This window comes from Zootoca vivipara, chromosome 10 (genome assembly GCF_965207765.1).
Source record: "Zootoca vivipara chromosome 10, rZooViv2.hap1.1, whole genome shotgun sequence".
Taxonomy (NCBI): Eukaryota; Metazoa; Chordata; class Lepidosauria; order Squamata; family Lacertidae; genus Zootoca; species Zootoca vivipara.
The window spans coordinates 40902358-40925735 of record NC_142593.1 but is presented as its reverse complement, the minus strand read 5'-3'; the positions used below and the strand labels follow the sequence as shown (position 1 = coordinate 40925735).

General features: G+C 44.7%; 2 protein-coding genes across 5 annotated transcripts; both read right to left on the bottom strand.

The window, feature by feature from the left end:
• Nucleotides 1-1259: 1259 nt before the first annotated feature.
• On the bottom strand, nucleotides 1260-10575 carry MCIDAS (multiciliate differentiation and DNA synthesis associated cell cycle protein). 3 transcript variants are annotated; one of them, XM_088652941.1, is made up of 7 exons: nucleotides 10282-10575; nucleotides 9617-9692; nucleotides 8582-8667; nucleotides 6761-6833; nucleotides 5266-5483; nucleotides 3891-4001; nucleotides 1260-3093 (listed from the first exon to the last, which is right to left on the bottom strand). In XM_088652941.1, the coding sequence occupies exons 1-7, from the start codon at nucleotides 10387-10389 to the stop codon at nucleotides 2671-2673; spliced, it is 1095 nt and encodes a 364-aa protein (XP_088509067.1). In that variant the 5' UTR covers nucleotides 10390-10575; the 3' UTR covers nucleotides 1260-2670. The 3 variants fall into 3 exon arrangements, with proteins under 3 accessions (XP_088509067.1, XP_088509066.1, XP_088509068.1); XM_088652940.1 differs by having other exon boundaries at nucleotides 1260-3096; nucleotides 10282-10572; XM_088652942.1 differs by lacking the exons at nucleotides 8582-8667; nucleotides 9617-9692; nucleotides 10282-10575 and adding an exon at nucleotides 6939-7091 and having other exon boundaries at nucleotides 1260-3096.
• Nucleotides 10576-15277: 4702 nt separating this feature from the next.
• Nucleotides 15278-21481, bottom strand: CCNO (cyclin O). Of its 2 annotated transcripts, none has more exons than XM_035100898.3 (3): nucleotides 20748-21481; nucleotides 17837-18022; nucleotides 15278-16190 (listed from the first exon to the last, which is right to left on the bottom strand). In XM_035100898.3, exons 1-3 carry the CDS (start codon nucleotides 21084-21086, stop codon nucleotides 15711-15713), a joined length of 1005 nt encoding a protein of 334 aa, XP_034956789.1. In that variant the 5' UTR covers nucleotides 21087-21481; the 3' UTR covers nucleotides 15278-15710. The 2 variants fall into 2 exon arrangements, with proteins under 2 accessions (XP_034956789.1, XP_088508794.1); XM_088652668.1 differs by having other exon boundaries at nucleotides 15278-16121; nucleotides 20748-21190.
• Between the last annotated feature and the right edge of the window lie 1897 nt (nucleotides 21482-23378).

Below are 23378 nucleotides of genomic sequence, written 5' to 3'. Positions count from 1 at the left end.
TAAGAGAGTGTGAAGTAAATATTGCAAATAAGTAGGCATTAGCTGACGAGTTTGAACAGGTGTCTGGTGCAAGGAGGGACTGCTGGTGGCTGTTTTTGGTACACCTACTACAGCATTGCAGAAAACTGTTACATTTCTTCACCTCCCTGCCTTCAGATACCTGCTAAAAACATACTGAAAATGTAAACAGCGGCACATGACCAGGTTTAAATTGATGTGTGGAACAAATGAAGGGAGTTCTTGCTTTTAATGTTATGAAGTCACCTCAAAATGGTTTGAGCCTTTTCTCCGAGGCTGGCCGAACGTGACCTGCTTCTTCATTTAAAAAAAAAAGACTTCTGAGAAAAATAGCGAAATAAAAGTCGGTGAGATGCCAGTGACTTGTGATCAGCTTAAGGAAACGAGCCAAATCCAACAGTGGCCCATTGAAGGGGAACAGAACATTTATGAGAAATGCAGCACTCAAGCCTCCTACAAAGCATTAAAGGCAATACCTAATACAAGCATCACTGGAGTTCTAGGTGGAGGGGATGCAGACTATACAGATATCAGTGTACAAAGCCTGGTTTTGTAAACTTTTGGGTATTATAAAAATTATATTCAAACATCTTAGCCCCCACAAAAAGAAAAAGGTATGCCTGGATTCAGTATTTTTCAATGGTAAGTTTCAAAGGATTTGGGTAGCAAAATTTTAGACAGATGCCACTTAAACCAAGAACATTTGTTCCAATGAAAACAGTAATAACAATAAGTATATAGTCTGGATCTACAGAACTTATCATGACTGTTTAGAAGTCTCAATGTATTAGTAACCAAGACTGAAAAAGATCCCTTCCTGTGTTTTCTCCATTGAAACCTTCAAATTTTGCTAGTCACCAGAGAACATCTTGTATAGTGATCCTTCTTAGATTTCCCTGAGGACACCCGACCCTCTACCTGCATACCTCAAAGCAATAGCAGCACTGCAGTCTCACCCTTTCTAAATCAGAAATTGGCTTCTTCAAACCCTACCCCACCCCCCAAATTTAGATAGGCTGCTGGGTCTAATCAAGGGACCTTTTGAAGAAAATGGAGGAGGGGGTCATGTACTTCAATGCTTCTGGTTGTGGTGTTAACTTAGAAGGAAATTGTGCATGCAGAACATTCTCCCAAGCATTACAGCATATATATATATATATATATATATATATATATATATATATATATGTATATGTATATGTATATGTATATGTATATGTATATGTATATGTATATACACACACACACACACACACACACACACACACACACACATACAGAAAATGACTTAGAGTGCATTATAAGCAGCATCTAGCAGAGCATTAAGCAGCCTTGCAATTAAGTCTATCAATGTGGCTAGTTTACAAGGGGAAAAATATCTCCGCTTACATGCCTACCATATATATATACACACCAAAGCAAGCAATTTATGGCACAGTAGGAGTCTGGGGAAAAGGGAGGGGGCAAGATGAAGGACCCTAGCTCTCTTTCAGTTTATACAACCTCTGCAGGGTAGTTGCTTACATTGAAGCTACAACCACCACCATGCTGCCAAACACACACACTCCTACGAGCAAGTCCCATAGAAGCTCAGTGAGGCTCATTTCTGAGTAGACTAAACATGCATAAGATGATTTTCATTTTTCATTCTACAGACACTGGGGTTCCCTAGAGCCTGCCAATATCACCATCTTGTGCATGGATGGTATTGTTTTGACTATATAAGTAAGGGCACCCACACCTGAACATTGAAAATAGAGGAAGATCTTTTTAAATTAAATCAGCTATTTTCTCTCTTGCTTAAAATGTATTTTAGGCAAAGACAATGAAAATCAGTAAGTCTTCCTAAGTAGCTTTGGGACACTGAAAAGGAAACAAGGTAGCTTCTATTAAACCACAGATTCCCAACTAGTACATGGCAGGGAGAGAATTCTCATCAAAATGCCATCACAGAATTGTAGAGTTGGAAAGGGATCCTGAGGGTCATCTAGTCCAACCCCCTGCAATGCCGTAATCTCGACTAAAGCATCCATGACAGATGGCCTTCCAACAAAAGAGAGTTCACCACCTTCCAAGGGAGTCCGTTCTACAGCCAAACAAGCTCTCATCAAACAGTCCCCTCTCATCAGGCCCTCTAGAGGCAATGGATTCAAGTTAAAAGAAAGGAGATTCCAGCTAAGCATTAGAACAACTTTATGACAGCAAGAGTTTTGACAGTGGAATGGGCTCCCTTGGAAAGTGGTGGACTCTCTTTAACTGGAAGCTTTTAAGCTGAGGTTGGATGGCCCTCTGTCATCAAACAAGGATTAGTGAAGATGTTACAGAAGTCTACGGGACATAGCTTCCAATTAGGGAGTGCAATCATGGGCCAGGAATCCAAAACAGAAAATGTGATTAGTAACAATAAGTTTGGCATCAGCTAGCTTAAGGGCGGGGTGCAGATAGTGTTCTGTGTTTCTCTATTTTAAACAGATGTCTGGACTTCCAGCAAAATATTAGCACCTCTGGTTGACATCAGTCAGCTGTCAGCAGTAGACTCCACCTTGAAATGCCTTGGTGGAAGCAGCACTACAGAGGAAGATGAGTGGTTCTTTGGCAGGAAGTCACTGGAAAGAGAGGCAAGTGTAGTCGGCTGATCGCATCCCTCTTTCATCACCTGGGAACCCATCTAAACTTGTGACCCCCAGTGGCTGTCCTGACCATAAACGCATTGCCTTGGGGGAAGGCCAGCGTCCTAATGTTACAATGTTCATTGATGGCTGTCGTGAAGGACACCCCTTCCTCAAGTTCACTGCCACGGAGGTCCAGGGAACTGTGGCTGCTGCATGTCTGCAAGCCCTGGAAAGCACCGTACATGCGGATTGTTTCGTTCTCTCCCCGAGGGCGCTTTGGGCTTCTCTTGTCATCAGCGGACTGCAAGGCTGCATTGCATCTGTCCGATATTTCCTGCAAAATTTCGTTCACTTCCATCTCCTCCTCCTCTTGCTCAGCGATGGTCACCTGCTTGAGGCTCCTCTTGTTGGGGCCATTGGCAAGGGAGAGGTCTGTGCTGTCTTTGCACTGTGGGATCATCAGCTTCTGCCAAGAAACAAAGATATCAAGCACTCTCTAAGTCATTCAGTGCATGAGTGTATGCCAACCTGGAAGGGGGGGATCAACAAGCCTAATGTTGTTTATTAAACCAACAGCACCCCCTACAGAATAAACTGCTAAAAACCCTCATGCTGTACTCCTGAAGGATATAGAATCATAGAGTTGGAAGAGACCACAAGGGCCATCCAGTCCAACCCCCTGCCGAGCAGGAAACACCATCAAAGCATTCTTGACATATGCCTGTCAAGCCTCTGCTTAAAGACCTCCAAAGAAGGAGACTCCACCACACTCCTTGGTAGCAAATTCCACTGCCGAACAGCTCTTACTGTCAGGAAGTTCTTTCTAATGTTTAGGTGGAATCTTCTTTCTTGTAGTTTGAATCCATTGCTCTGTGTCCGCTTCTCTGGAGCAGCAGAAAACAACCTTTCTCCCTCCTCTATGTGACATCCTTTTATATATTTGAACATGGCTATCATATCACCCCTTAACCTTCTCTTCTCCAGGCTAAACATACCCAGCTCCCTAAGCCGTTCCTTATAGGATTGTGGATTTGACATAGTTACCCACTGGGATTTACAGCACCATAACACCAGTTATAGAATAACCAGGTTTCAGCTCCTGAACCTTATTTGGTACCCCTGTGGGGAGATGAATGTGCCTTTCGCCAAGTGGAGAGACAGAGGTTCCACTCTCCCCGTGAAACATCAGCAAGACTTCCAGATCAGCAGAGGCGACTGCCAGAAAAGATGCCGAACTGAGAAAGACACCCCAGTACTTACATCCAGCACAGAGGCAAGCTGTTTCGCTTGGCTGGCCAGTTCCTTCAACTGGACATTTCTTTCCTTCAGGGAGGCAATTTCCTCCTGCTTTTGAGTCAATGTCGCTTGGAGCTGTCAGGAGATGAAGTTCTGAAAGTCACTGGAGTACAAGAGTGATCTACTGAATCAGCTGTCTCCCAATTTGGTGCCCTCCAGAAGTTGGATTACAACTCCCACCATCCCTGACCATTGGCCATGCCAGCTGGGGCTAATGGGGATTGCAGTCCAAAACATCAGGAGGGCACCAGGTTAGGGAATGCTGCTGGGGAATGTTTGTGTACTGGCAAGCAGATGTCAAAAGGTTTCTTGATCAGGCCCTCTGGTGGGCCACTGTTAATGGCTAGTTGCTGTATTCAGATCTGTACTGCCACTTAGAGGAAAGTTTAAATGCATATTTTTTGTCAATATGCTCCTCTCATTCTTATACAGCACCCCACTCATTTAACTTTGCAAGTACATTTCAAAAGCCACAACTGTAGAATGTTTAGGTGATAATTTCCAAAAAAAATTGCAAGTCCTGCAAAATGCAATTTTACAGAGGGGAAAACCCAGCCAAAGTGAGCAGAAAAATCCTTTTCCTACTGGCATCCTTGAATGCATAATTTACACCTAACCGGGTTCAATAGAATTTGAATCTGTGATGTGAAGTCCACTTCACCAGGAATAGCTGTGATTAGAGCAACCATTGGATGGTGGATTTGTTTACATTTTTTTGGATAAAGGAGACCCTGGATCCTTCTCCTGTGAACAAATTCCACAACTCCATGTGTTTCTACTCAAAAGGATGCTCCATTGAATAGAATGAAATTTAATAGCATAAGTAAGTTTGCAACACTGCAGTAGGGCAAATCCAAAATAGTTTAAGAATTGAAAAATGGGCATCTCAATCTGCAAGTCATTAGCTATTCATATTCAAGTAGGACCCATTTAGGTTTTTCTTTAGACACAAGTGTCACTGAAACCAATGCAACTTGCTTTCATTTAAGCATATTTCATCTCAGTGTGCTGTTCCTGTGGGATGTAAACAGGTGCAGTCAAGTCACAACAGTTCCCAGAGTGACCACATGGAGGAACACCTGACCAGGTCAGTTTCCTGTTCCTCCACACATGCAAATGAGATGGAAAAGTGCCAGATAAATTCACTGGCCAGTAGCCATTTTCCAGCTGGGAGAGGATATATTTAATAATATTTCCTCATCCACATTCCTGAACATTCCCACAGTTCCAACTTAAATCCTACGGTCATTGTCCTACGGTAAGTGGCTTCCTGCTAAGAAACCAGTCAGGCTGGCTTGAGAGTAACTTTCTTTCCCCCATATTCATTTTATTTTTATACCTGATTGTTTTCCACAAGTGCATCCCCTAGTGCTTTCTGGTTCTGATTTGCTAAGTCTTTCCAATACTGCTCAGTGGAAGAGATGTTTTCTGCATTCATCTGAGAGGCAGAATCGTCCTCTGCAGGCTGACGAAAGCAAGGGCTGTAGGATCTTCCATCATCCACAGGGAATGGGAAATCAGCGCAGTCCAGCAGAGGGGGCATCAGAGAGGAAGGATCTAGGGAGACCAATAAGAAACAAGTGATACAGCTGATTGACTCCTTACTTGACATGTGCAGGTCAAACACAAGGTGCTTTTGGCACAATGAATTGTGACTTTGAAGTTTGGACAAACAGCAAACAAAACATGAAGTAGTTTAATATCTGCTTTGCTTTTTGAAAGACTAATTAGGACCCTTGCAAGGAAGAGTGGTGTGTTGGGCTGAGGGCTTTAATTATTTCCCGTAACCTGTCCTTCCCTCCTACAGTAAATAGAAGCTTGGTAGGGTTTGACTAGGAACAAGCTGCAGTTCCAAACCAGTCTCCATACTCCCTGCAGCTGCTTTTAACTTTGATACAAATCATGGCAGATTCTGATTATGGATATCCAACATCTCATCTAGATGAACCTTTTGAAATAAACAAGAGCAGCCTTTTTCATTGGAGGCTGAACATTGCCCACCTGTGTAAAGCAAATCTAATTAGTCAGTCACCTTGATTATCACCTGCATTTTAATTTTTATTGTGTTTTATGTTTTAACACCACATACCACCCTTATATTTTATAAAATGATATAAAATGCTTTCCTAAATTAATACCTAAAAATGCTGTCTAACAGAAATTTGATGCGTATTTACTCAGAAACAAGTTCCATTGTGTTTGGCTGAGTTTCCTTCAAGGTGGAGATGTATAGGTTTACAGCCTAGGGGTTTAAAAGCTTTAAACACAAACCCACATTGAGGGTCAAACTAGCTGTGGCATTGAAAGATGTATGACTGGATCACCAGCTGATTTGCTTTGAATTTCCAATGGGCAAAAAGTTATGTGAGATCTGACTGGAAACATGGTATTGAGAAAACGAAGTTTAGTCTCTTCCCTCTCTCACCATTTTCCTAATTAAGTTTTCTCCAGTGTCCTAAATTTGCTATTTGCATCAGAGGGCAAAACATATCCAATCACAGATCTCTCATCATGCCTAGTTTAACTCTAAGCCTAATCAATGAGCAAAAGTATTTTGTGAAGTAAGGAGGAGTATAGTGCTTAGCTGATTTAAAGATACAGTATTATTATCAATCAAGAAGGATTCCCAGATTAATTGGGTAAAAGTGTTTTAAAAAGACAAAAAAACACCAATAAATACACTGTTTACTTCTGAATAGACACGTGCAGGATGCAGAAACCCAAAAGTTTTAACCGATTTTTAATCCAGGTGTCCCCACACTAAGCGTTCGTCCTAAAACGACCCTTTCCTCTTTGACAGGCGCAGTTTTAAACTAGACTCAGAGCATACTTGCCGGATATGAAGTTATCCACTGCATCGTGAAATTCCTGGAAATCAAACTCGGGTTCGGGTTGCAAGCACGGGCTCTGAAATATACAAAAGGAACGAGGCAGTTAGGAAAGAAGAAAAAAACCCTTCTCGCTGCGCATTTTCTTCAACAAATTTCAATGTACGCACTTAATAAAACGCACCTGAAAATCCACTGGCCATGCTGAACAGTGGAGCCGGCAAGCTTGCACTGCCATGGCAAAAGGAGAAAGCAAGAGGCGCTATCTACGCAGCGGTGCCTAAGGAGGAGATGCAAGAGCAGCAATCCCTGCTGAAATGTTCAGTGTAAGAAACAAGCTGGAAAACCCAAGCTCAAGCTTCGCCACCGGTGCTTCCCTTTACGACTCTTATTGGCTGGCCTCACCAGCCAATCAGATTCATTTGAGCGGGGCATTCCGCTAGTCCCGGGCAAAAATTAACCCTGAACGAGAACTGTACTGTATAGTTTTTCAGGTGGGACGTACTAGCCACGCCCCTTGCGTGGGTTCAAAGAGGAGAAGATTCCTAGCAGTATAAGAACCCATCAACCGCTTAAACCGACAGTCAATTTGGGTTTGCAAAAGGTCCTCACGCAGATTTTACCGGTTTCTGGGTTGCGATCTTAAATAGTTTAACTTTTTACTTTTATCCTCTGCATACTGCATTTTGTTTTTTTGCTATGGCTGGTGGCTGATGCAAATAAAGATTCATTCATTAAAAGAGATGAGCTAGCTTCTGCTTTTTTTGTGGGCTGCATCCAAAGTGCTTTGAAACGTTATATAGTCTGGTGGCGATTTTCTTGGGGGGCGGGGCACAGATTTCTTCCCAGATAAAACTGTCCAACAGCAGCGCAATCATACTCTCGTTTATTCAGAAGGAAAGACAGCTATGTTCAAGGGAGGTTACTTCCTAGAGTCTGACCTAGCCTATCACACACACACACACACAAAATGACGCAGAGCGGGAGTGACTTCGTCCGCGTCCCTTGCCAAAGGTGGTACAGTGTAGCATCATTGTAAAGAAAGGCAGCATTTATGTCTCGGACTGGTCCTGTGCTGCAACCGGCATTTATTGCAAAGCACTGGAAAACAAGGTGCTTCTGCAGATCCACACGATACACTTAAAGCACATTCAACGCACATTGGTCCCCCATCCCAAAGAATCCTGGTAACTGTAGCTCGACAGGGAACTGTAGCTCTGTGAAGGGAAAACGTCAGTTCGCAGGATTCTTTGAGGAAAGTCACGTTCTTTGAATGCGTAACTTCAACTATACATACCCCCGGACCCCACTATAAACAGCGCCATTTCCGTTAACTGAGGTTTCCCGCTTCTCTCTCTTTTAAAAAAGACCATGATTCTAGTGTGCTTTCATCCATGATGAACCATCCAAGAAGGAGGTACTTGCGCCCAAATAAACCCCTTTAGGCCTTTGGCCGTCTGAGCCATGAAAGTCTGGTGCCCTACTGTTGTGGAACAGGCACCCTTAGGGTGGCACACACGCTGCCTGGGGCAGGTGAGGGGGTAGTGCTACACATGCTGGCCTGCTGCCACCATGTGGGATAGAGGATAATATCAGAGGTGAATCTACTGCCAGACTGGTTGGCTTCTTCATGTGGAATTGGGTCTGGGTGCATTTCCCCCTTGCAAAGTGTCTTGAGCCAGCGCTGCTTCTTCCTCCATCACAGTCCCGATCCGGATCAACCTCACGCATAATGGGGTGAACAGCATCACGTCTGCTTCGGGCCCAGGTCTGGCAAGCGTGTCGTAAAGACCAAAGAGGATGAGGGGGCGACGGTTGTCAATTTACCTGCTGGGTTGCAGCACCTCTAGAAACTTCTTGCTGAAAGACGCCCGTGCAGTCGGCTAAGTCTTGCCAATCGATGGTCGCCAACGCTAAAAGGGGGGGGGGGGAGGCAGGTCAGTGTTTATGTTAGACTTCTCAGTATAGAAACGCAACTGTGTGTGCGTGTGCGTGTGTGTGAACTATTTCATTCCAGATTAACCAGTCCTCTGGTTGTGTCGATTCCTGGGACTAGATGACCCTTGGCGGTCCCTTCCAGTTCTACGATTCTATGAAATACAAATTGCTAACGGAGTAACCTTAGTAGTTGTCTCTTCTCAAGCAAGGCACCCGAGGTAACGGTAAAATCTAAAGTGCAGGAGGTCATTAGGGCAGTTCCCCTAGCCACGCCCCCAAGAGAGTTCAAGAAAGCAGACAGCTCTGTCTCTATACGCACGCATGCATACTGTTTAATTTATTAGGATCATAGTCGCTGCAGGCCTAGATAGTTTCCACTGAACCCTGGATGCTTACTTCCGATCGCATAGGTGGTACTGTAGTCAACTAACTTTTACTCCGAGAAGAACTATTGGGGTTAATGGGTCATGTCCATTCATTTCAGTGAGCCTACTCTGAGGAAAACCAGGTGAAATACCACCCACTGAGCTCCAACAAAAGATCCACAGGCATCTGAAACACAAATCTTTAGCTTTTAATTCAAAATGCAAACAGCCTTGCACAGAAGAGTTACCATTTAAATGACTAGCATTAAGCAGATATGCCATCAAAGAAAAGGAAAGAAGTAGGCAAACTCTGCGTGACTATTTTCCTCCGTCTCTTGACTTCCTCTGCTAATCTGACACAAATATGAAATGCTTATTATCACCTCATTCATCTGTCAGAACAAGGTTCCCCCACATTAATTATTATGATGCCCCAGCATTTTTCTTGCTGGGGGGAGACAGTTTCCGAACAGTGTTCTCTTGCGTTTCCCCTGCATTACACCACGAACTGCGATACGAAAGTACTGAGGTACAGTACTTTTAAAAAATCCGCACTCACCTAGATCTACAGAATCCGGAGGTGAGTCCTTATAAATGGGTATTGGGTTGCATCTGGGGTTGATATTCCGTGGCACCTGCCGGCAAACAATCACAAACAACAGCATTAAGGTTTCAAGGTTTCTCTCCTGGCCACATTTACAGTACTTTAGAAAAAGTGAAGCGCCACTGGGGACTTACTTCCGAGTAAACATGCAAAGGGCTAGGTCGGCGTAACCGTTTGAATCCTTACTACTGGGTAAAAGTAGCGGTACTTAGGAGTGTGTTGTAAGGGCAACCTTATGTGGACAGGGCATCTAAAACGAAAGGTGCCGGAGTTTAGTTTTCCCTGAAAATAGTGCCCTTTGCAGTAGAAACACCTCCACCTAACTTCAGGTGGCAGCTGGTGGTTGTTCTGCAGGCAGAGGGCTCTGCACGTGCTCAGAGACACTCCTTTCCCGGCTATTAGTCCCAATCTTCTAGTGGTGATTGCACATTGGAATATCCTTTTTTCTGGTCGGGAGTGGGAGAAATGCGCCTGCTCTAACCGCTGGGCGACGCTGTCTCCCGCCGCAGAATGGGTGCTTGCAGGGAGACAGGTTTCCCCGGCGTTTATTTCTGCCAATAGCAGGTGGCGAGAGGCTCGTCGGTCGGGCTTCGCAGCCTCGCCTCCTCCTTCCAACGCACCTTTCTCTCCGCTTTACTGGCCGGCTTTTTGCCCAGCCGCTCGGCAAGATCCTGCACCCTGTTGGGACACAGGCTGCCGCAGGCCTGCCTGCCGCCTCGGCTTTGCATGACACTTGCTCGGCTGGCTCGCTGGGCTCGATCTGAGCCGCCCTTAGCAGGGAGCCTGGCCGCCTCTCTGGGGAGGAGAGAGCCGAGGGGAGGCGGGCCGGCGGCCGATTGAGCGCCAGAGGTGGCGCCTTCGCCTTGGCATGCTCCAGCCTGGCAACAAGGGAGCCCAACCCAGACCTCTCCCCTCCTCTCCCCTCTGGGATTAGACCCAGCCGCCGCCGAGGCCGCCGCGCGGAACCCACGCGCCAAAGTGCGCCCTTTCGCCAAGCATTGGCGCCGCGGCCAACCGACGAGCGGGGAGTTGCGTGAATTCTCCAGGGACAGCCGATCGGGACTTCAGTTGTCTCCAGGGCTCAGTCTGCCCTGGTTCTCTCACTCCTAGAGATGGGAGGGTGCCTCTGAACATGTGCAAAACACCTATTCCCTCCTCCTCCTCCTCCACCACCACCCGTTTTCACACGTGGAGCTAACAGAACATAAGAACAGCCTGTTGGTCAGGGCTGCCAACTGGAATAAAATATTGGGGAGCCCAGGTAAACTCCGTTCCACATAACTGATCACATGACATGGTGCGTGCACACACACACACAATTTGAATGGCAAATATTTTATTGGGAGCCCCTAGGAGTTGACTCCTATGCTGCTGGATTCGGTGCATGGCCAATTCTCACAGTGGCCGTCCAGAGAACAAACCCTCCCGTGGTTTTCTACCTCCAACTGTGGAGATACAGCATTTTATTGATAGCCCTCTTCTCCATTAATTTATCTAAGGCTCTTTTAATGCCATCCAAGTTGGTGGCCATCACTGGCTCCTGGGGCAGCGAGTTCCATAGTTGGACTATGCGCTGCATGAAGAAGGACTTTCTTTTATCTGTCCTGAATCTTCCCACATTCAGCTTCATTGGACGTCCACTAGTTCTAGTGCTATGAAGGAGGGAGGAACCTGTTTCCCGGCCACTTTCTCTGTGCCATGCATAGTTTTATAAACATCTATCATGTCACTTCTTACATGCCTTTTTTCTAAACTGAAAAGTCCCAAACTCTGCAACCCTTCTTCCTTTTATTTAAATAATTTTTTATTACATTTTCTGTTTTACAATTGAGAATATACATTTAAACAACCTCAATCTATGACTTCCCTCCTTCTCTTTCCATGGTTCATTTTGTATAGCATAAATCACTGTATATTTTATATAAACTAAACCATTCAGAATTCCATTATTACTTCCATCAAAACTTATGCCAACATTTTCAAGTGTACACAATTTCTCCCCATATATTCAATAAACATTTTCCAACCTTCTTTAAATGACTGTTCTTCTTGTGCACTTATTCTATAAGTTAGATCTGCAAGCTGCGCACATTTTCATCAGTTTAAATTGCCATTCTTCTTTGGTTGGGACCTCGGTCGTTTTCCATTTGGAGGCTAACAAAACATGGGCCACCAACCCTTCTTCTTTAAGGGATTCTCTCTATCCCATGGATCATTTTGGTTGCCCTTGGCTGAACCTTTTCCAGCCCAGCCCAGCGCAGTACTAGGCAGGTTTGCTTGGATGTACAGTAAGTCTTAGGGGTCCAGTGATTACCAAGCTAAGTGTTCTCACACAGGACTGGTACCTTAAGCATCACTGAGCATCTCTTTGTGGTGGTTTAAGTGCTCACGGGCATTGCTTGATTAGGTGAGATTTGATGGCTTGCAGCTACCTGATCTACACAGTTCAGCAGGATAGGGCAGGGGATAGGACAGTATAAGACAATCGAACCATTGGTTGAACCTTACATTATTGAGTTTGAGTTCCAACAGATATCAAGGGAGCTGAAGTCTCCCATGACTACTCTATCGCTCCAACTTTATGCACTTGGTGCCTGGCCTGTTGAAATGGCACAAATTAAGTGCATGAAAGGCAGAGAGCCTAAAAGTTCTTTCTACATCTGGTTTTATCAGGGCAGAAAGAGTGTGAAAGCTCTTCACCTTGCTTACCTTTTCTCCCAAGCTCTGGAGGCCATTGCAAGATCTCAGGTAGCCCCATGAGATCTCACACCAGTCCCAGAAGGTAAGGTTGCTTGTGCAGGGAATGTAACCCCCGGTGTAAGATACAAGTCCACTCTGTATCTTGGTTAGTTGGAAGGCCTTCCCACTCCAATGGTTTAATGTGTTGCTACAGCAAGATTAGGGCCCCTGGGACCTTTCATTTTTAAAATTACTAAGTATTGCAGGACTGGAGTCCATGCAGGACTAGAGTCCATGGAGCTGCGTGGACTAAAGTTTCCTTTGAGCCAAAATACCATAGTTTAGGTTGTATACACACTCCTGTTTACTCTGAATCCAGTGCACTCTTCCGCTGCCAGTTTAGGAAGTGGTGTGCACACATTAGCCACAATCCGTATCTGCCCTGTCATTTCTTATTAAATACTGTGTTTTCATGAGTTTCCTCGTAAATTGCCTTAAATCGGAATTGAGAAAAAGAATGTCCTTGCTGTACTTTAAGCCAGTAATGTGTGCACAGCCTATGTATGGAGAGAGCAATTTAAAACTCTGTAGCACAGGAGCATCTCCAGCGGAAAGTCATGCACAGAGGTTTTCTTTGCAAGCTGCCACTCACATTGTATATTGTGACATATGGCAAACAAATCCATCAGGGTGTGTCAATGTATGCTGAAATGGGTATCGCCAAAGGTGGGACATAGGGCATCCATGCACCAAGCTTGTCAGGTGCATCTGTTACAAGGAAACCTTGCACTACATAACAGGTGGTCTGTGTCCTTTTGTAAAAGAAAAAAAAGACAGGGGGGGAAAGAGGGCGGTGATGGTAGTTTCTTTTGTGGTGTGACATTTTATACAGTGTAATGAATCCTATTATGGCTGTTGCTGCTGCACTTTGGTGCAAATGAATGAAAGCCAAAACACAACATCCTCTGGGACTGGCATCATTCAGATTCTCTTCTGCTGGCCTTATCTTGTCCTGAACTCTTAGAAATGAGGTCTTGTGTTTTTTTTACATTGGGTGGTGAAAGACAATGGAAGGATGTGAACTGTGGCCCTGCTTTGGAGGGGAGGGCAGGCAGACAGGGAGGACAGCTTTCTGCCTAGCAGTGGCCTTATAGAATCATAGAGCTGGTAGAGACCACAAGGGCCATCCAGTCCAACTCCCTGCCAAGCAAGAAACACCATCAAAGCATTCCTGACAGATGGCTATCAAGCCTCTGCTTAAAGACCTCCAAAGAAGGAGACTCCACCACACTCCTTGGCAGCAAATTCCACTGCCGAACAGCTCTTACTGTCAGGAAGTTCTTTAGGTGGAATCTTCTTTCTTGTAGTTTGAATCCATTGCTCCGTGTCCGCTTCTCTGAAGCAGCAGAAAACAACCTTTCACCCTCCTCTATATGACATCCTTTAATATATTTGAACATGGCTATCATATCACCCCTTAACCTTCTCTTCTCCAGGCTAAACATACCCAGCTCCCTAAGCCGATCCTCATAAGGCATCGTTTCCAGGCCTTTGACCATTTTGGTTGCCCTCCTCTGGACACGTTCCAGCTTGTCAGTATCCTTCTTGAATTGTGGTGCCCAGAACTGAACACAGTACTCCAGGTGAGGTCTGACCAGAGCAGAATACAGTGGTATTATTACTTCCTTATATGAATTTAAGGGGTGGGGGGAACCTTCCCTGCAGAAGCAGGAGGAAAAAAGAAGCCTTCCTTACTCTACTGTATAAACACTTAGGCTCCAACCCTGACTCCTGTGGCACTACAGGAACATAGGGAGCTGCCTTATACCTGGTCAGATTATTTGTTCATCATACGTAGTATTTTCTTTGGCTCTCCAGGGCCTCATGGCACCTGCTATCTCATCCATTAGAACAGCAAAAGCCTACAGGGAGTGGGAAGACTGCACTGGAAATCCACCTCCCCCAAGAGCCTGCATAGCTCTGCACACTGCAACAAGTTTCCCATTCCAGGCTACCTACAGAGTCCTGTGCAGGAGCACACCTCACTGGGGTTGGGGTACACAGCAACATTTTCTAACAAGTCCCATTTGTCTTTTTATTGTAAAATACATTTTTTTGGTCATGGCACACAAAAGGGAAGGTGAACCAAGTGTGTAAGGGTCAGACTCCACATTACGAAGCTGGACCAGTTTTAGAACGGAGGGGGCACCAAAACACAGTAGTAGAGTCTCCCAGTTAGGTTTTGAGGCCAGAAATAACTCTGGGTAGGAGAAAATCAGGTGAGGAGAGGGAATGAATGTGGGAAAGAAGAACATGGTGAAGATGTTCAGCACTCCCTTGTGGACAACCTTCCAGAGACTGCATGGAAATGGTAGACAGGGCCAGAGGGCAAAAGTGAGCAGAGCAATAAATATGAATTGTAGCTTTGTACAATAGTCTAGTTTCTTCATGCTCTCGCACATCCATTTCTGTCCTCCATCCAGGGAAGTGAGAAGTACTGTCAGAGTTCAAGGACACATTCAATCCAGTGGGAATCAGCCAGGAAGGGTGCAAAGCAGGGCTGGTGAGAGGGCTGAAGGGCTGCATTTGGCCCCCAGGCCTGAGATTCCATATCCTTGATTTTCAACATTTAACGCCAAGACATGGATCTAACTCCAAAACTGCAGTTCTAAACACATTTACTAGATGGTAAGCTTCCTTGGGCACAGGGGACTTACTTCAAAGTAAATATACACAGTATTGTGCTGTAAGGGACGCAATATAGGACTGAGTTGTTTTTAATACCTGGTGGTTGCACCAAACACAGTCAAATGGTGGGTGAGTTGAGGGATGTGTGGAAGTGTGGTAGGCAGGGGGGTGTTGCTGAATTCTTTCCCCCCTGTAACCCTCAATCCACATAAGAGGAAACAGAAAATGTGACATGCCAATGCCATTACAGACAATTACTGATAAAAGCTTTATTAGATAAATGCATTTACAGTACTGTTGTCTTTCTTGTGGCTGAGCACCGAACTATCATCTCAATAAATACAAGCAGGCATAATGTACACTGTTTACAACTTCAATTTGTTACTTAAAATAATGCAAGTGCAATATAAGAGAAGTTTACTGTGCAAATAAGAATTTGAAATTACATTTAAAAGATTAGAGAAGCCAGTGCTTAGTAGATTACGTTCTAAACCAACAACATAGCTTCCACTACAAATAAATAGCATGTAAAACTTGTTGAAGAGACTATTGAACAAAAGTTAAAAAGAGAATACTGTTATTTTAGAGGTATTGCAACTATCAGTGGTCCTTCCGTACATGCATTTGAAAAACTGGACAAACTTCCAAATGCACGGTCTTCAAGTATTTTTGTGTGGTCGGCTCATTTTTCTAAGTGCAGACACTGATCTGAAATCTCAGGGGGTAATACCAGAGGCAAAGAGTCCTCATTCAAAGACACCAGTAAATGCAGCTTGTCCAAGCAATCTTGTAAAACCCCCTCTGGATAGTCACTTAATTGCAAGTCCAGTGGTTTCTGATGCTGCAACATCTGATCAGCCAGGCCCAAGCAACAAACAGCCAGCAAGGAAGGCATGTATTTGTTAAAAGCATAGTCGGCCAGGCTAAGTTCGGCCACACCTTTGGCCAGAGCTTTGGCATTCTTGGCCTCCCAGGCATCAACTTCACAAGCCTCCATCCGCACGTGAGTGAAGTGTTCCAGGAAGAAGCTGATGGTGGGGGCTGCCAGGTTGAAGTGGAGTTTGTTCAGAATGATGCACTCCAGGTTGCAGAGCTGCTGGCGAGAGAAAGTGTCACAGCAAAGAGCGAGGAGCTGTTTCGCCTTGGGTGGGTGCACTTCCACCTGAAAGGCACGCAAGCAAAGGAAAGAGTGCACACCATTAGAACAAAATATAAAAGAAAACAATGCCTGTGGATATTTCCAGAACTGGTACAAATGTAGTTACAGGTAGGTAGCCGTGTTGGTTTGAGTCGAAGCAAAGGAATTTTTTTTATTTTGGTACAAATGTGTTACTGCTATTATATTCCCAAAGGTAAAGCACTTCTCATTATCACCTGTAATTTAGTCAAGGTCAGACACAATGCAACTAAACAGGAACACTTTTAATATACTGCCCACCCGCAGCCTGGTGGGAGTTTAACATAAGCCCAACTCTCTTCTAGCTAAATTAGGAGTTGGGAACTTTGTGGTCTAATTTCATATGCCTGATGAGGAAGGAAGAAACAGGGAGAAAGGGCATGTAGACAGAGAAAGTGCGCACATGCTCAGAGGGGTGGCAGAAGCAGAAATAAAGAAAGGAGCATCCTAGCTACTTTTGATTCTGACTCTCCCTATTACAGCCCCCAGCCCCATAGACCTCTAGTCTACCGCTCCCCGCCAACAGATTGCTCCTGAGGAAAAATGGTGCTTAACAGAAAAAGTTTCCTACTCCTGATTCAAAACAAGAGAATTAAATGGCCTCAGTTTGACTGTACACAATTATATTTTTTAAGGTTGTTGCTCATCTCTACAACTGCTGTGCACACCTTCCCTGTTTGGGAGAAATGTGGTGAACACAGGGATTTTTTAGAGCCTAAGTTAAGCTAGTTTAGCTTCACAGAACTAAAAGTTCCTGTTCTCTCCTCCCAACTGCAGCTACCTCTGACCACATAAAAACTTCTCTTGGAGGGCCAAGGATCTTTCCTGAACTAAATGAGATGGGAGTTTGAGGGACTGCCTATGGAAGGAGGGGATGGGGAACTTCCCTTCTATAAATGTCCTTATGATATCTTATAATCCAAGCATGAGTTTGGGTGATTCCCCCCCCCCCACATGTTCCTTCTCACTTTGAGCAGGAGGACTCCTGATCTTTCCAATAGGCTTTTCGAGGGGCACAGATGGCTGCAAGGAGGAAGGAGGGTACAGGAAACTTTCATTCTGTGAACTTCCTTAAGTTAGCTTATCTGATCTTAGGATCCAAGGGATATCAAGCTGTTAGCAGTGAAATACCTTCTGGAAAGGCCCTAAGCGTCTGAGCTACATGTCTGCCATATTATTTACATTCTTTCATATAAAACGGAATCTGTTAGGATGGAAATGTGTTGAGATATTTAAATTTATGAACAGATCTTTAGTATCAGAGTACAAAGCCATGTAACGTACAAGTGACCCAACTGTAGTCAGGATCCCCATGAAACTTATTGGAACCTCTTAGAATCACTCTGGTTCAGAGATCCCTTCTGTTATAAGCTGTTCTTAAAGTATGTATTCAATAGCAATAACAAATCACACTAATAAACAAAGGAGAGGGCTGTTATTATTATGATTACAGTATTTTACTATTAGGCAATCTGTCAGTATGTTTTTTTATTAAGTTTTTATCATCAGTGTTTTGTAATGTGTTTCTAATGTTGTACATGGCCCTGAGATTATTATGATAAAGAGAAGTATATAAACTGAATTAATCATAATCACAAAAAACCAAGGGGAGAGCCTCTAAGTCTTTGTACCTGTTTGCAAGAGATGAAGAGGGAAGTGACCCCTAGGAGTTGGAAGCAGTCAGCAGCCACTGGGGTGGTGGTAAGGAAGCGGTCTAGAGTGTTTACTGCCAGGCATAAGGACTCAAAAGAGAAGCCAAAGTGTTTATGCACTGGAATTAGCCAGCTGATCAGTTTGCACCGAGCCTCTGCAGTTATCTGGGAAGCAGAGAAGAGAAAAGGTTATGATGGAAAAAGAGGCAATAATGAAATATAGAGGCAACCATTTACTGTATTATAGACTCTTATTAATGAGAACCAAAATATTACATCAAAGTTTTAGGACATTTACTGAATTCCTTATAAATAAGTACTATGTAAATAAATACTTATTTAAGTACCTTGTAAATAAGTACTATGTACAGTATTAGCTTCAACTGAAATAACAAAATTATTCTCCCACGTGTAATGATTTTTGTGAACACCAGTGACAGGAATCAAAGAAACCAGATTATCAAAAGAGCTGCCTGGTTTCATGATGGAGTTTATCTTTACTCTGTTTTAAGGCACCAAGATTTTTGCAATTTTTGTGGTGGCTGCAGAAACCATCATGCACAAGGCTACAACATAAAGCTTACGTCCCACATGCACAAATAGAGGAGTTATAAATAAAGGACTGCATAAATGCTGAATGTAGATATACATACAACCTTTTCACAAATGAGAGCAGACTGCTGCACACAATGGGAAAATATATTCTCAGCAGAGGCACATACAGAGATGTACTACTCTTTCTTCAGTGTCTCCTACATAGTAGAAACAATGAAGCACATATTGGGGTAGAGGATGAAAAGTAGTAATGGGGTTAATCTAGGCTTGCCATATGTCAGGAAAGGTTTTCGAGGGGTGGATTTTGCCGAAGCAGCAAAATGTCAGGGAAAACCTGGATGTATGGCAACGTGAAAGAAAAAACAGCAGAAACAGCTCCAAAAGCTTATTTTGGGGGGAGGTTTCCCAAAAATAGCTCAACAATTTGAGTGGGTTTCTAAAAATAAGCTCAACAATTTTGGTGGTTTCCAAGGTTCATCTCTCCACACACCATCTCCAAGTGTTCAGATGCACTTTTATTTTTTAAGCCCACTTCTATTCCATGATCTCTTGCTTGCAGTGGCTTGTCGATTCTAGACCCTGGTTAGATCAGAGAAGCATAGCCACGGTGAAGCAAAAAGAGCAAATTATGTCTTTATATATTAAGTAGTGTTGTGAACTTCCTTTCCCTAGTTATTATGACTGATTTATAATCCGCAACCAATGTTGTCATTTAACATTGGTAGTATTTAATATTTAATTATACCATATTATATATGGGATCCTAGTTGCACTTTATTGTCACCACTCCATTGCACAGCTCACATGATGGGTGAACAAACATCTATTTTGATACAATACCTACCAAACATGTACGTGCAACAAAAGACACACACGTTTCATGGTGCACACTTTCCCCCTAAGCCTCCTTTGTAGTTAAATTGTGTGTGAAATGTATAGGAAAATCCAGTAAAGTATGAAAAAGTGTGAAAAAGTATTTGTGTGTGAAAATGCTTTCATGAGGTTATAAAGCCACTCATACTCTATTTTTCAGTAGTAGCCTCCATAGACTACACTGGAAATGACTGAGAACTGAGTACTGTAAATTCGAAGCAGCATGTGGGATGCTTTACAAATGTTAAGCATCAGCTTAAGATGCTCACAGGAAAGCAACATGCCAGAGGTAGAATGAGATTGCAGAGCACAAGCACAGTATGCCAGACAACTATATGCAGACAATTATGCTATTCTTTGCAGTTGCCAAAAATGATAAAGACATGCAAAAAAAGTACAGTATGTGTAACAAAGATGGTGATGTTGGATGTGGGAAATGAAAGATATCTTGCATTAGAATGCATTTTCTAGACACAAGCCAGAGCATGGTGTATAGCTGGTACTCTCTGAAACTCCCTCTAAATGTCCAACCTCTTTTAAGTTCAGGTTCCACTCCACTGACAGCTCTGCCCAATAGTCTCTGATCATAACTTCCCAATGTCTCTCAGGGTCAGCCTGGCTGTCAGGAGCTTTAAGCTTTATCTTATCATGTGGTTCTGTCACCCCAAATTAGCCTAAGATCCTGCCTTGCTAAATCAGGAGTCAAGGGATCTTTTTTTCTCACCTACAAATGTTATGCTTTCACTTTGCTTTTTGTCTTGAAGAGCTTATAATGACAAAAGAGAAAGCCTACAAGGATTTGTTTTCTGCACAGAAAACACATGAAAACTGACCACCTTGTGTGGCAACCACATCTATTGGTGTAACCAGGATTTATGTTAAGGGGGGGGGGACAGAACCTCAGTCAGTTATTTTTATTGATTTACTTGATTGGGAGGGGCAGCTGCCCTTCTGTCTCCCCTACGCCCATTGTATTTATGTGAGGATCAGCTGGAAAGCAGCTTCTTTAGCATGTGTATCTGTGATGCCAATCTACCCAGTTTCATACTGATTCCTACACAAAAGTGAGGGGGGGGGGCGGACACAATGGAAGGAAAAGAAAGAAATCTAGGACTCATCATATATCACACCGAATGTGCATAATGGGAAGAGCTTGAACGCACCTCCTGTCTCCGCCCCAAAACAACCTATGAAATATCTTACCTGTGCACCAAGTGTACTCAAAAACACTGGACACGTGAGCTGGGATTTTGCCCAGTCTGAGCGGACACAATTCTGCTCCCACGTTTACAGGATTCGGTGTCAGAAAGAGATGAGAACAAGAGTGTACAAAATACGTGAGTAGATGCTCACTTTCTAACCTCGCCAAAAGTTGCCTGCGATTCTCTTTTGTGTTTTTCATTCGGGGGGGGGGGGTAGAAGCAAAAACCCCACCACCTCCAACCAACCACCCTCCGCTTACCTGCGGCTGCTGGGCCAGCGGGTCGAGCGGGTGGAACTTGCCCTCCAGCTCCTTTCGGAAGCGGTACCAGCTCTGCCCGTAGTCGCGGAAGGTCTGCCTCTCCAGGGCTCGCATGGGCTCGCAGCAGCGGCGGCGGCGGCGAGGGGACCCGGCCCGGCCGGAGAGGAGCCCCACCGGGGGGGCCTTGCTCTTCTTGACCGGCGCGCGGAGCCCGAGGCCGGCCTCGACGGCGCCGGGGGCCTCGGGGCGCTCCTCGGGGGTCACGTCCTCCGCCCGCTGTCGCTTGAGCGGAGGGCTCCGCCGCCTGCCCGGAGCCTCGCTAGGGCGCGTCGTCACCATGCTGCCGCTCCGGCTGCTGCTGCCGCGTTTATTGCTGCCTCCCGGGCAGCGCCGAGGAGCAGGAGACGCGCGGGGCCGGCTATATGTTAGGCAGCGGCGCCCCGCCCCTGGTCCCGCCCGCCGATGGCAGCGATTCCCCGGCCCTCCGCTTCGACGGCTTTCCCGGCCAAAGAACCGCTCTCGGTTCCTCGGCGGCGGCGGGGCGCTTTTTTCCCGCTTGTGGAGGCGGGGGAAGTGTGGGCTCCCGTCAAGCCCCGAGGGGACCCAAGTGGGCCTTTCTTCCACCCCTCCCGAAGCTCCTATTTCCTCCAGATAAAGTTCCCCGTGGGGTCGCCGTCCCCCGTGGAGGAGGCGCTTGCCATTTTCTTGTGATATTTATTTCCACTCCCACCACTGGGGCCTCGTCTGAGCTCCCCATTCGAATGGGCATCAAAATAGTCACGATTTAAGCACAGACATTCAATCATACACTTCAAAACCATCTCGCTTGTGTTTTTAATTCGTTTATTAAGCAGCTCTCCTAGTTTGGCCTGGCTTTTCAGACGTATTGACTGAAAGGCTCCCCACCCCCCAGCCAAGCGGGTGGGAGAAGGTCCCTTCACAAACGCGCGCGAGCAAAAAAAGAAAAGAAAGGGTGACAAGGACGACGCCATCTTCCCTCACAGCCACAGAATCTAACTGCCAAGTATCCCCACTCCAAGATACAAGCTATATTCTCGGTTTGTTCATTCAGACGAACTGATACACGCACCGAGGGTTTTACTGCACTCGGGTCCATCTGCCACATGAAAGCCACCAGAAAGGTTGCTAAGAGGTGGCAGTTCCATACGGCTTAGATGTCTATTCCAGGCCACCTTGAAGCCACCTTTTCCATTTAAAAGTTCAAGATGGCTTACTAAAGTTGCATTAAGAATAGGCCTGAAGTGCTTTATACCAGGGGGATAAACTTTTTGATTCACTAAAAAGGTGTGCCCTCTGTTAATCGGATGACCTTTTTAAAAAGCTGGCTGATGGAAAATTCCACCTTAGAAGAGGCATCTCCTCCCCCTCTCTTACACAGAAGGGAATGCCTCTCCTGAGACAATGCTCTTGTGTTATTTGCTTTTAGATTTAATATACACTTAATTAGTCCATTTTAAACTTTCAGTGGTTGACAGCCGTTGTTAAAAGAGTTGCTTAGCAAATTGGGTCCCAAAGAATGGCATGGAAATTCTACAAGGAATGTGCAGTGGTGGCACAAAGATACTAGGCGATTCAGGAAAGTGCCTCTATATTTCAAGTGCCCCCCAGGGTAGAGTCACTGCTACATGTAAGCCGTGCTGCCACATAAAAGTATTTCCAAGCAGCTTATAAGTTACTGGTGTATTAGACCCTCACAAAGTTCATTCTAATTTTACCTTTAATAGTAGCACAGGAACGCATGGCTGAAATAAAGCAAATGGATGATTATGCAGTCAGCAATGTCTTGCTCCCTAGTACATGGTCCCATGCTGATTCTTGTTTGGATACGCTGTAGATTATGGCATTATTCAATAGAATGTTACATACATACATACATACATACATACATACATACATACGGTACATATATGGCAAGGAAGCTTCCTGCAAGCACAAGTTTGGATCCAGACTAAGTTGCAGTTAGGTTCTACTGAAGTCAACTTGAAAAGTTAGTAAGATCGATAGATTTCACTGGGAACTGGCACTGTAATACTGGTACTATCCATGTCTACTCAGAAGTCTCATTGGGTTCAATGGTTCCCCTGAAATGTGCAAGACCCTGTATACAACCAGTACAATTCTTTCTGATTGCTATCGTAGTAGTAGTAGTAGTAGTAGAAGAGTTTGGATTTGATATTTTGCTTTATCACTACCCAAAGGAGTCTCAAAGTGGCTAACATTCTCCTTTCCCTTCCTCCCCCACAACAAACACCCTGTGAGGTGAGTGGGGCTGAGAGACTTCAGAGAAGTGACTAGCCCAAGGTCATCCAGCAGCTGCATGTGGAGGAGCGGAGACGTGAACCCGGTTCCCCAGATTACGAGTCTACCGCTCTTAACCACTACACCACACTTGACCCCAAATCCAAGCCATTCTAATCATTCCATCACATGTGCTGCTTGGAATGTTGAAATGGTAGTTTTTAGTAAGAGGAATCATTATCAATATTTTGACTGTTAGGTGCACAAATGTCATGTTTTGAGAGACCTTTCTGCTGTGTACGTTTCAACTTGTTACGTATCTTTGAAGTACCTTATCCATGACACTTTGAACTCATTTTGAGAGCTAGCAAA